The sequence below is a fragment of the Sycon ciliatum genome, chromosome 1, assembly GCF_964019385.1.
Source record: "Sycon ciliatum chromosome 1, ocSycCili1.1, whole genome shotgun sequence".
Classification (NCBI taxonomy): domain Eukaryota; kingdom Metazoa; phylum Porifera; class Calcarea; order Leucosolenida; family Sycettidae; genus Sycon; species Sycon ciliatum.
This window is the reverse complement of record NC_088643.1, coordinates 84,172,055-84,185,495: the sequence shown is the minus strand read 5'-3', so window position 1 is coordinate 84,185,495 and position 13,441 is coordinate 84,172,055. Positions and strand designations below refer to the sequence as shown.

Below are 13,441 nucleotides of genomic sequence, written 5' to 3'. Positions count from 1 at the left end.
GATGAGTTTTCCTAAGATCCGGGCAAATCTGAGTTCTGCCCGGATAAGAGACGTTCAGTATAGTACTGTTGTTCTCCAAGTCACCCCATCCATCACACACCAAGGCAAGGCGAAGGACTTCACTTTCTTCTTAGGTTGGGCTTTTACTTTTTAGTCATGCTAAGTTAGTATTATAGTAAGGATCTGCTGTAGACTGTGTAGTGGTGTGGTGCAGCTGTTACACTTACAGACTCTGTGTTGTATTGGCAGATAACCATGATAACTGGTGCAACTACTAATACTATTGTAGTCATTGTATTTGTAGTACTGTACTGGTACACCGGCGACCACGCATTGTCACCAGGTCACTTGTCAGGCTCAGTGTGACATCCTTACCCGTGTACATGGTGTACGTCGTGTGCCTGCGATATGCGTTCTGACGACGTCGACTCTACAACTATTGTAGTAAAGGCCTAAAATAAGTATCACACACTAGCAGGGAGTATTTTACTACTCCCTGCTCACTAGTACTAGTGCACACCTAGTCCTAGATCAACATACCGGTAATGATTATGTCATGTAGATACCGACTACTACTGGCTATTTTTTGCCATTACATCTACTGATCTAGACTAAAGTAAAGCTTGCCTTACCCGAAATAGCGCAGTACAGTGTGATGATGTCCGTGTCTGCGTTTTGTTCTGACGATAGGTGGAAAAGGCAAGACCTTCGATAAACATTAGAACAAACATTCCCTCCACGCTGCTGGTAGTGTCTCTGCTGCGTTCAAATCAATTCCTTCTACGCCGTTGTCAACTGTGGCTACTGCGAGGAAACAAACGAATCATCGAATGCCGCCCATTACTGTCGCCGCCACCCGTACCGAATTGTTTCGGTGAGCGCTGAAGCCATCAGCGATGGAGTGGTCCCTGCCTCGCTTGTTTGATGCACTTGGCGGTGTGCTGCTCACGGCTATCATCGTGCATCACCTGGGGCTCGACGGAATGCAGCGGATCGGTACCCAGGCACTGGTACTGACGAAGAGCGACGACAATTTTTACGGACCGTGCCGCGCGGAGTCCAGCTGCCGGGGCCGAGTCGGGAGTGTAGTGTTCGGTGGTTTCTTCCCCTTGCGAGAGTGGAACTACACGAATTCCTCCTGCTCGCATACAATCCGACCCGAGGGGTTTCAGCGGATGGAAGCTATGCGTTGGGCTATAGAGCAGTATCGCTCTGATCTGGACGTTGGTTACGACTTGCGCGATAGCTGTTCGAAGAATACGATCGTTCGTGACAAGTCTCTCGACTACACCAACGAAAGAGAACAGTGTCACGACAAGTTCGCTGGTCGTCCCGTGTCTCTGGTTATTGGATCGTCGGAAAGCGACTGTACGAACACGCTTGCCACGATGCTTTCGATCTTCGACGTTCCTGTCATCAATTACGCGTCGACGTCGAACAACATGAACGGGACTGCGCAGCGAGAACAGGAAAGTTTTGGCAAGTTTTTTCGCACAGTCCCACCAGACCGGATCCAGATCGGAGCAATGATTGCCGTGTTGGAACACTTCAACTGGACGTTTATCACGTTTGTCCATGGTACAGACGAGTATGGCAAATATGCACGCGACTGGATGAGGAAACAAGCCTCCAACGCTAGCTTCTGTGTGGCTGCTGAGATCGAGCTGGATATACAGAAGCCGGGAAATCCCCCTTTCAGACAAGCTGTGACTAAGCTGAGTGAGACTTGGACACGGAACGCTAGTGTGGTGATTGTGTTTGCCCAGCACTATGTGACTCGGCTGTTCTTTGAACAAGTAGAAGCGTTTGCTAGTAATCAATCAGCAGACATCAAGGCCAACCTGTATGAGCGCATATGGATAGCTTCGGACGCCTGGTCTGGCAATGTACCGTTGGCTCAGCGCTTTCCTGCTCTGCTGGAAGGACGACTTCTTGCCTTCCAGCCGTACACCGGTATTGATGATGGATTCAACCAAGACCTTGCAACATCCCCCTTTGAAAGCTTCCCAACGGGCAAGCGTAATGTGTGGTACAGAAGATACTTTGACTACTTGTTCGGTGAAGGCAATTACAACGCATCCACCACTGCCGAAGAAAGCCCACTATTCTACATAGATGCCAAGGTGCCATTGGTTATCCGTTCTGTTATTATCGCTTTGCAGGCATTAGAGAGTGTGCTTGAGCAACAGTGTGGAAACAAGACCATATGCAGTGCTGTGAACGACACAAGCAAAGGAGTCCTTGTTGGCCCCGACCTCATTAATGTCCTGCGCCAGAATGTGTTCTACTCGCCGTTTGATCAGATGAGATTCAAGTTTGAGGGGCGAGATAGCCGATCATTTGTACCCTTTACAGGTTCTAACTTCACGTACAGTATTCTGCATTACCGGAAGAATGAGACCGCATCCGATTCTAGCGCTGACTTTGTCAACATTGGAACGTGGGAGGCCAGTGGAAGACCTATCACGGTTGACGAACTCCCCAAGAAGGGTCTTCAACGTTTTTACCGTGAAGGTGAATGGATTCAAACATTCGAGGAGTTGAGCATTGATGATGGTCTTTCGGAGTCGAGCCTGATGGGAAAGCGTTCAATGTGTGCCGTACCTTGCCGCCCAGGGACTATTCCTATCACACATCTTGCGGTGAAGGGCGGGTGTTGCTGGTCATGCAAGAAATGTGAACAGTTCCATATATCGAAAGAGGGACAGTGCGTACGCTGCGGCGAGTTAGAGACCCCGGATGCGACTCAGTCTGTATGTGTGAATCTGGTGCCGCGCCATCCACACTACCTTGATCCCTTTCCCAAGGCGATTTGGTCCATCTCGGCACTCGTCTTTTTCATCCTCACTCTATTTCTCATTTTCTACGTTAGCAACTGGGACGCGCCAGACATCCGTGCCACCAGCCGAGACTTGACGGTGTGTTGTTTTGCGGGCATGTATCTAGCCCTGGCCGGTGTCTTAGTGCACCTTGCTGCACCCAGCACTGCCGTGTGTGGTGTGCGCCGCTATCTTCTCACAGTACCGCTCAGTTTCTGCTATGGGGCCATGGTCATCAAGACGAATCGCATCTACAGGCTGTTCGCCCGCTCGAAGCGCAAGGGCTTGAAGCGGAAGGTGAAGTACACCGAACCGTATATCCAGTTCCTAATCACCACTGCACTCGCTTCAATTCAGGTGAGAATTGTATTGCATGGTTTGATTTGGGCTTTTGTCATTATTTCTTTTAAGAAGATTACACGAGGAGAGACAAGACCATGGCAGCAGGTTCTGGGGAATCGCGCTAAAAAGAAAAGCATAACAATATCCAGAAGGACAAATGAGAATGAGACAAGAATGAAGAATAAAGATCTTGCTTCAAAATTGCAGCTTGAATGTTTCAAATCTGTGCACTCTTCTCTTTCCACAGATGGTGCTAACAACAATCTGGACGGCCTCAGCACCTCCGAAAACTGTGCTTCTCGTCAAGACGCCAAATGTAGGGACGCTGATGTGTGCTTGTTTCCGGTGCTAGCTGAGCTACACAGTGCTGCCACGGCTAGACTGCTGCTCATCATGTGCTGCTGTGCTAGATCACTGCTTGTCTGCTGGCGGGCTAGGCTTGGAGCTCACAGAGATTGGTAATATGCACGTGCACTGAGGAGTTTAACGTCACGGGGCAGCAGTTTAACGTGGGCAGCAGTATGCACCGGGATACTGGTTTTAAAAGTAGAGCATGCTGCTGCTGCTGCTGCTGCTGCTGCTGCTGCTGCTGCTGCTGCTGCTGCTGCTGCTGCCTGTATTCTAAATAATTGCAAAAACTGAAAACACTGGACAGTCTAGCCCTGATTCAAAAAGAAAACACTGGACAGTCTAGCCCTGATTCAAAAAGAAAACACAGGACAGTCTAGCCCTGATTCAAAAAGAAAACACAGGACAGTCTAGCCCTGATTCAAAAAGAAAACACTGGACAGTCTAGCCCTGATTCAAAAAGAAAACACTGGACAGTCTAGCCCTGATTCAAAAAGAAAACACTGGACAGTCTAGCCCTGATTCAAAAAGAAAACACTGGACAGTCTAGCCCTGATTCAAAAAGAAAACACTGGACAGTCTAGCCCTGATTCAAAAAGAAAACACTGGACAGTCTAGCCCTGATTCAAAAAGAAAACACTGGACAGTCTAGCCCTGATTCAAAAAGAAAACACTGGACAGTCTAGCCCTGATTCAAAAAGAAAACACTGGACAGTCTAGCCCTGATTCAAAAAGAAAACACTGGACAGTCTAGCCCTGATTCAACGTACATGTCCCTTGTCATTGAGTGGGATACTGTAAAACCAGAAAGTCTAACGACCAAAACGTTTTAAAAACATTTTTGTAATTTTGGCATGATTACATGCAGAAAGTTTAACGGTGGCTACCTGGCCACCCATCTGTATGCGCATCGCTGCACAGACATCTAGCGATAACGTATTTTTCAAATATCGAAAAATAATTGGTCGTTAAAACGTTAGACTTCGTGACTCGTTAGACTTTCCGGTATTACGGTATGTATTTACCAATAGATTTACAAACTTGACGGGAGTAGGCAAAGCAATCAATCCGAATTGGCTTGATCATGCCAATGGCAAAATGGCAATCTCATGACAATCATGCTGGTGACTGTTCTGAACTGGTCCTCGGTGTGTGTGTGTGTGTGTGTGTGTGTGTGTGTGTGTGTGTGTGTGTGTGTGTGTGTGTGTGTGTGTGCATGTGCATGTGTATGTATGTGCGTGAGCGTGTACGCATGTGTGTGTGTTTGTCTGCTTGTTCCTCGGCTGCAAAGGTTGCCGTTAATACGATATGCAATGAGGAAATGAGCTTGGGTTTCTATGGAACGTTACTGTACAACTTGATGCTGGTGGTTGCTACTCTTCTCTACAACAACTCTACTCCGCTGAGTACGCCCGAGAAGTTCAACGAACGTCGCTTTATCAAGTTAGCGTTCGCAGCACCTTTTCCTGTGTGGGCAATCGTGATTGCGTTAGGAAACACCACGGACAAGAATCTTGTTAGTCTGTTCATAGCTGTGGCTGTGCTAGCTTCCGTGGCGATAATGGCCATCTTTCTCTTCCTTCCTAAGGTATGTGCTGCTGTTATGCCCAGCTTGCGTGCAGCCTGGCTAGTGATATTCATGGATGCAACCCCCTTGCTGACAATGTCCATAGATGGATACATATGCATACGTTTAAATAGAGACTTAGTCGGAGGGAAAGATATTAGCACACGAAGAGACGAAGCCAGTTGAAAATCTGACTAGGCATTTCATACCATTACTTCTCAAATCAGTACAGCTGTATAAATTGACATCATTGTGCTTCGTCACAATATCACCATGACAACCTCGGCTCTTTTTTTGGCCAATCTTACCTGTGATTTGTTGCGTGTCCAGTGTATTTATTGTTGTGGAAATGCCCTGAGTCTTTGACTTTGATTCCTTGGTGGATGACTCCAAGAAGAAACACGGCATAGCTGCAACCTTAGGTATAACAACAACTCACGAATAACGACAATCATGATCTTCCGACCTAGCCACCAATACTGCATACTTTCAACTTGACGAAAAGCGACAACTCGTGAATAGCGGCACTTGTCTCATGCTTGATCGAGGGTCGTTATTCGCAAGATTGCCATGAACAAGGCAGTACGAGTAGTCTACTAAATTACTCACCTATGATAAAGTTCTTTTGCACTACTCGCACGCCACTGTAGTGTGACCAGTACAGGACCCGTATCTCGGACGACTCTTGTCTAATTTTGAAGCACAAAGCAAACATGAACCTGTGTATTCTGAACCATCCATACACATGCAGCTCAACCATCCATACATGCAGGTCAAACTGCAGAGCTACTATTGGGAGAACAGATGAACAGGCCCCGATACAGGGACTGGCATTGCTTCTGTGTTCATCTGATCATAATGGTCATTATGGTCATATTGTCAGGATTGCTGCGTGTGCTCAACTGTCCTTTGCTTGCAGTACTATCGCTTTTTAGCGGAGAAGTACGGCCAAAGATGCATGAAAATGTTCACCAGGTTTGTTAACGGAGATACCACCACGTCTTCTGGCACGGACGATACACAACCGACTGGTGAAGGTACACCACAGAATGAGAATAGTTATCCGATATCGCCGGTCGAATCACCAGTCAAGTCTGTGAGTTCTTTCCAACATCACTACGAAAGCGTTGGTCAAATCGCTAGTGAGCGCTCTCTTGGCGTACAGAGACGATGTAGGTTGAAACTTGACCACCTCTGTTGTCCTTTATTAACAAGCTACTAATTGTGTGTATGTATGTGTGCGTGTGCGCGCGCGCGCGCGTGTGTGTGTATGTGTGTGCTGGTGTGTGTGTGTGTGTGTGTGTGTGTGTGTGTTGGTGTGTGCATGTGTGCGCATGCGTACATGAGTGTGTACATGTGTACATGCGTGCATACGCCCTTGCGTGCGTTGTGCATGTGGACATGTGGACATGTGGATTAGAATGGGATGCAGTGAGGAAAGCGATTTGCTGTGTACGTCATAGCTTTCTTCAAAGTTTTAAGAGCGTACTGCAGGGTATAATTTCCCCATTGAAATTTGTGAGCCAATGTTAAAATCATTGCCCCAGGCTCTAGTCCACAAACCTGGGGAAACATCGAAGAATATGTGTGAAATGCAACAAAGCTGTCACTGTCGATGTTAACAGATCTCTGCACTGTAGACAGTCAGGGATAAGATGTTTCTAATGCCGTAACATTGCCAGAGTTCGATTCCTGCTGTTGACTTGTTCTTTGCTTTATGCTTGACCTTTCCCAGGTGCACAAGTAGCTGGATCCACCGCGCAGTAGGCAGTCCAAGTCAATAGAACTTCCCAGCTCGTTGGCGGTAAGTACACTCAGCATAGGGTCTAGCTGTGTGGAATGAGCAGTTTGGTGCTGTGTTTGCTGCCAATGTCATCCCATGACAATAATTCCTATTTTGTATCCTGGGATTCCAGTGATTCCAGTCATTCTATTGAATAGTAAAAAGTAGTAAATGCACTTTTGCGTCCGGTCCGTCGTTTTGAGACAACACACATACACACGCTCACGCACGCACGCACGCACACACACACAAACACACACACACTATTCGGACAAACGAAGATGTACAAAACGAAATGAAAAAATATGCCGACTATACTGCTGCTTGTAGTTGGTGAGAGACAACACAAAGTGTTCTTTGAGTAGTAGTGAAATATTGGCATCAGTGTTAACAACAATTGAATGTTTAGTCCAGTCTTGGCGCATTTGTGTCCTCAATGTCGCAATTTCTCGCAAATGTAGCTGCAGAGCTGCCTCCACGTTGGCCTGTCCCAAGCTGCCCCCTGCAGCTGGTGGAGGTTCTGCAGGGTCTCCTGTTGTCCTTGACCCGTTGACTTTAAGTCCGATGACACAGTATATGTGAGGGCCGTCTGGAGCCTTCCTCGCCATATGCCGCTCTCAGATGCAAATTATCACGCCACTCGGCTCCAACTGTGCGGGTGCCTCCATCTGTAATCTCAGCACATGGCCAGAGAGGTGCCATCATGACTCAAGCACCAGGTTGCTAATAGGCCCAGCATCGCAGCGCTTGTACAAGGCTATGTTCGATATTTTCTGTGACGAAAGGGAAGGGAAACAAAGACAGTAGACATGCAAGTATGAGTAGAGCCAAATGGAGACAGCATGTGTAACAAATGGAGGCATGTGTAACAAATGGAGGCACATGTAACAAATGGACGCATGTGTAACAAATGCCGCGGCATGTGAAGGAGAACAAAAAGTGCGGCACAGCAGCATATACAAACGGGAGCCGAAAAGTGATGCATACACTGGGGGATACAAGTACCGTGCTGCGTTGTGGGGCCCAAACGGGCGCACGGTTCTGAAGACCCTCTGTTATTTTGTGTTCTGTTTGACCGTCTTTGAAGTTGTACATTGTACTGTTGAGGCAACGAACTACTTGTAAAATAAATCAAAAACAAAAAAAGGACAATGAGTCGCACTACACACTGAAGCAACTGGCGGCACCGCACCATGGGATCCAGACGGGCGCAAAGGCGACGAGGGAGAGGAGATGAGCACCACCCTCACTATGTGGAGCTCATTGAAACATGGGGGGTCTCTAACACCTCTTGCCTCTACGGTCAGAATTGACTATGGGCCGCTAGCTTTTCCTTTACCCGAGTTTAGTGCAATGGCGATCGTATGGAGAGTTCAGAGTGAGGTGAATGTACAGGGGTTCAGACCCACGTGTTTAGTCGTGAATAATTCTCTTTTTATCTCAAAGTCTTTCACTGCACAGCAGCCGGGACGGGGAAGTATGTGGACATTCTGAACTTAAAAATTTCCACAAGTTTGAGGGATTGGAAATGGAAAAAAAGCCTGAAGAAAAATTGACTGTCACCACCAGGACCCGAAGCAGGGACATTTGCTATACAGTACTGTCGGGCGCGAAGAACAGACGGTCGAAGAACAGACGGTCGAAGAACAGACGGTCGAAGAACAGACCGTCGAAGAACAGACGGTCGAAGAACAGACCGCCGAAGAACAGACCGTCGAAGAACATAACCGCTGAAGAACAGACCGTCGAAGAACAGACCGTCGGAGAACAGACCGTCGAAGACCAGACCGCCGAAGAACAGACCGTCGAAGAACAGACCGCCGAAGAACAGACCGTCGAAGAACAGACCGTCGAAGAACAGACCGTCGAAGAACAGACCGTCGAAGAACAGACCGCCGAAGAACAGACCGCCGAAGAACAGACCGTCGAAGAACAGACCGTCGAAGAACAGACCGCCGAAGAACAGACCGCCGAAGAACAGACCGCCGAAGAACAGACCGCCGAAGAACAGACCGTCGAAGAACAGACCGTCGAAGAACAGACCGTCGAAGAACAGACCGCCGAAGAACAGGCCGCCGAAGAACAGGCCGCCGAAGAACAGGCCGCCGAAGAACAGGCCGCCGAAGAACAGGCCGCCGAAGAACAGGCCGTCGAAGAACAGGCCGTCGAAGAACAGGCCGTCGAAGAACAGGCCGTCGAAGAACAGGCCGTCGAAGAACAGGCCGTCGAAGAACAGGCCGTCGAAGAACAGGCCGTCGAAGAACAGGCCGTCGAAGAACAGGCCGTCGAAGAACAGGCCGTCGAAGAACAGGCCGTCGAAGAACAAGCCGTCGAAGAACAGACCGTCGAAGAACAGACCGTCGCCAGGCTAGAATTTCACCATTTTTAAGGAACGATCTAGCCGGCTGGATTTTTTGCAGATAAGAACGGAAACCGTAATGTGCACAGTAAAGTACCCTCAGACGTATAACTCTGCATAAATGTACATGTAAGACTGTACCATCGAATAAGAACGAAACGTCTGTGTTCGCTAAAAATAAGAACGGGCTAGGCTAGAACCCTGACCCCCCCAGTTCTTCGGCGCCCGTCAGTACTGTAGGCCAGAGCAGAGACCTTTGCTATAGGCCAGAGTGCCACTCTAACCACTCACCTATGGTGCATAGGAGTCATCTTAGCCTTAGCGACTGTTCAACATTTCCTCTGGCTTTGTCTTCAATGACATTTCCTCCTTGCTCAGCTCCTAATCAACAATTAAATGCCGTGAATGTTTGATGCTTTTAATGGAATTGAAATTCCATTTGCCAGTGTAATGCGGGTCAATATGACATTTGCCAGTGTAATGCGGGTCAATATGACATTTGCCAGTGTAATGGTCAATATGACATTTGCCAGTGTAATGGTCAATATGACATTTGCCAGTGTAATGGTCAATATGACATTTGCCAGTGTAATGCGGGTCAATATGACATTTGCCAGTGTAATGCGGGTCAATATGACATTTGCCAGTGTAATGCGGGTCAATATGACATTTGCCAGTGTAATGCGGGTCAATATGACATTTGCCAGTGTAATGGTCAATATGACATTTGCCAGTGTAATGGTCAATATGACATTTGCCAGTGTAATGGTCAATATGACATTTGCCAGTGTAATGGTCAATATGACATTTGCCAGTGTAATGGTCAATATGACATTTGCCAGTGTAATGGTCAATATGAAGTGACACATGAAGCAACACCGCATTTGGCAACTACAACGAGTGGATTTTGCCCTGTCACCACAGTGCTCTTAGCAGTGCAATCACGGCCCGGCATAGTGTGCCAAGCCGCCGGCTACTGTCAATCACCTGGTTACTTAGCAGTGCAATCACGGCCCATAGTGTGCCAAACCGGCTACTGTCAATCACCTGGTTACTTAGCAGTGCAATCACGGCCCGGCATAGTGTGCCAAGCCGCCGGCTACTGTCAATCACCTGGTTACTTAGCAGTGCAATCACGGCCCGGCATAGTGTGCCAAGCCGCCGGCTACTGTCAATCACCTGGTTACTTAGCAGTGCAATCACGGCCCGGCATAGTGTGCCAAGCCGCCGGCTACTGTCAATCACCTGGTTTCTTAAAAAAAGCTATGCATCTATCGACTCGCAAAATGAGGTGCAAACAAGAATCGGTCGAGGTGGGGGAGGGGGGGGGGGGAGCACTGCAACAATGGCCGTGGCAGATCAAAGCCAAACGACCGACCTGCACGATACGCACCAGGTCCTTGATAGTACAGAACAGCAGCAAACTTTGCCTGCTGCATTATACGTTCTCCCCTGTTTTCAGTTTCGGAAAAATGTTGAACGGTCCCTGCTGGGATGATGACTCAGATTAGTAGTGGATGACTGCTGGCCTAAAGTGAAGTTGGATCCCTGCAATGAGCCGTGATGGTGATAGTCAATTTGTTCTTCAGGAATTTCACTTTTCAACTGAGGCCCCCTCAACTAACTTAATGAACACACCGGCGAAGTCTTGTTTTCCTTCATTGTGTTCTACAGGCCGGTGCTAACACTCTCAGTCTAGCTACAACTGCATGCGGCCATCTGTGTGTACGTTTATTGGCTGAACTGACTTGATTTGCGCCGGATAATTGTCATTGGTGAGGAATCGGTTTCTGAGCCAGTCTGGCATATCGTTGCCTCGGATGTGGCGAGCACTGCCCGTGCAGGCAAGTAATCCAGCAAGCAAGGCTCCTTGCGTTTATTCAGCGTCCAGCGAAAGCGTGGGCTGTTGCCAAGGTTATTTGCAGACTTGGGACAACAGTCACGGCTGGCCAAGTGCCGGCTTGAAAACGCCACCGTCACGGTTTGTGTTTCGGAGCGTGTTGACTTGCTCAGTACTACGGTAGTATGACTGTTCCAGCAATCTGGTGCACTTGTCCTCGGGCATTGGTAGGTTACCGGGAGGTCCCGGGCTATCAGTGAGGAGTTTAGTAATGTGCACAGAGTGTATAATAGTCAATGTACACTGAATACTTACTTCTACAAAGTCTCAGTCAGTTTGGAGATTGAATCTGACAGCAACAGCTTCAGAATTTTTGCTGTAGAGCTATTTTACAACAAGGCTTCTTTGTTTCTAACTTTAATTCCTTGTCAGGGTCTCCTACACCCTGTTTAATATCCGTGATCGAATTGAATGATGGAGATTGTATCCACTGTTGTCACATTTCATGTTTTCCATAGGTTCTCAACATTCTTCTTTTGAGAGTGCTGCCCTTGAGTGTGCGGAGTGTCAGCTTCAGTCCTACTCAGCAGATTCCAATACATGTCCATCATACCAAGTTACTAAGGCTGTGCAAACATGTTTTTGTAGCATAGGCATAGCACAGCCTTGTTTTGCACCTCGTCTGGCGACAGGCTGGTGTGCTTATGCTGGTGTGATACTGCCAATGTTGGCAGTGAGCAAGTACACATTTGTGTGTATGTGTGTGTATGTGTGTCACCGTATCATGTGTGTGTGTGTCACCGTATCATGTGTGTGTGTGTGTGTGTGTGTGTGTGTGTGTGTGTGTGTGTGTGTGTGTGTGTGTGTGTGTGTGTGTGTGTATGTGTATGTGTGTGTGTGTGTGTGTGTGTATGTGTGTGTGTGTCCGTGCGTGTCCGTGTGTGTCCGTGTGTGGGCCTGTGTCAAACTGTTTGTTGATTGGAGGGGGGGGGGGGCGTATGAGTGTGCATGGAGTTATTCCCAGCATCAACTTACTTTCAGTGAGTTTCATGCCACTAGTACTTACTAGTAGTAGTAGTGACACTACTGCACTACTGCACTAGGGATAGGTAGGGATAGGTAGGGATAGGTAGGGATATGTAAGGATAGGTACTGAAACTGCTGATGCCGGCATAGTAAGAGGTACATGTACTTCATTATGCTACAAATTTTATTGTCACACTGATGTACAATGAAGATCTTCACCGTGCCACTGCGGAATGTCACAGACTGTCAGTAGCCATATTGTTGCAGTGCGCAAGGCCCCGCCCCTGCCTAGTATTGCCATGCATCGTACGTACCAGTAATGGCAGCATTCATGTCAGTTACATCATTGTGGTACAGTATGTGTGACTGACTCAGTGACTAGATCCGAGAGACTCTGCAGTTTATGTGTCGTGAATCCTCTGGCTCTGCATCTCTCGTCTCAGTCTGTGTGTGTGTTGCGCGTAGATCTAAGCTACTGCTAGCGCTGTGGCTTTACTTGGCCTGGCTGGCATACTGCCTACTGCCATGGTGATCAAGATGATGGGTGGTACTGGTACATAATAATAATAATAATAATGGTCTTGACATCCATCACTTGCCCGCATACTAGTTACTACCTGAGCCGAGGCTGACACGATGACATCGATTGATTGATACATTGTATCAATCAATCAGATCATGTCACATGTGGCCCAGGGCCATGGGGCATGGGCCATACCAAGGACAGCCAGTATTAGTAGTACTATTACTATTACAGCCTATACAGGGCGTCATGTTTTAGTTGTGGAAACAATGACTATGTCAATGAGTACCGGTAAGGCGGTATGTCCCGTACTGGACCTGGACTGGACCTGGACGTGGACGTCTCTAGTGGACTGCAGCTGAGTGATGGTATGTGTTTGCATTTTTGTAACGATGTAGAATGCAGCGGAGTGCGGAGAACTGAAGTGAAGGCTGAACGGTCAAGTCTTGATACGAATGACCGGCCGGCCTATGCCATGGCAGCATGATAATACACGTACTGGGCACTCAGTACAGTATGTAGTCTATTGTAGATCTACAAAATAATAGGATCATCATGATCATGCACGTGCCGCGCGCTAGCTCTGCCGGCATCGCGACGCGCGACCCGGCCCACGTTCCCACATGACCACCTGACCTCTGTTGACTGCATATGCATGGACTGGTACGCTGGCACGATCCGACTCTGTAGATCTACCAGTACTGCAGTGCACTAGTCTACACGTATACGATCTACGATGAATGACTATGTCACAGTATGTGTACTCATCTGATGTGACGTACACAAAAATCGCGCTATCATGTTCAGTTCGATCGCGCGATCTCCATCCGGAGA

The 13,441-nt window shown here is 48.0% G+C and overlaps 1 protein-coding gene across 1 annotated transcript; it reads left to right on the top strand.

Moving 5' to 3' along the window:
• Positions 1-537: 537 nt before the first annotated feature.
• On the top strand, positions 538-6,881 carry LOC135805959 (metabotropic glutamate receptor 2-like). The gene is made up of 5 exons (XM_065320084.1): positions 538-3,176; positions 3,409-3,477; positions 4,801-5,097; positions 5,996-6,248; positions 6,812-6,881. The coding sequence occupies exons 1-5, from the start codon at positions 897-899 to the stop codon at positions 6,841-6,843; spliced, it is 2,931 nt and encodes a 976-aa protein (XP_065176156.1). The 5' UTR covers positions 538-896; the 3' UTR covers positions 6,844-6,881.
• The last annotated feature ends 6,560 nt before the right edge of the window (positions 6,882-13,441 follow it).

Bases quoted from the DNA above. Each gene is read 5' to 3' on its own strand.
- LOC135805959 (XM_065320084.1), top strand. From the start codon at position 897: ATGGAGTGGTCCCTGCCTCGCTTGTTTGATGCACTTGGCGGTGTGCTG. The intron at 3,177-3,408 runs GTGAGAATTGTA...CTCTTTCCACAG, and splicing joins CTGCACTCGCTTCAATTCAG to ATGGTGCTAACAACAATCTG. The intron at 6,249-6,811 runs GTAGGTTGAAAC...GACCTTTCCCAG, and splicing joins TCTTGGCGTACAGAGACGAT to GTGCACAAGTAGCTGGATCC.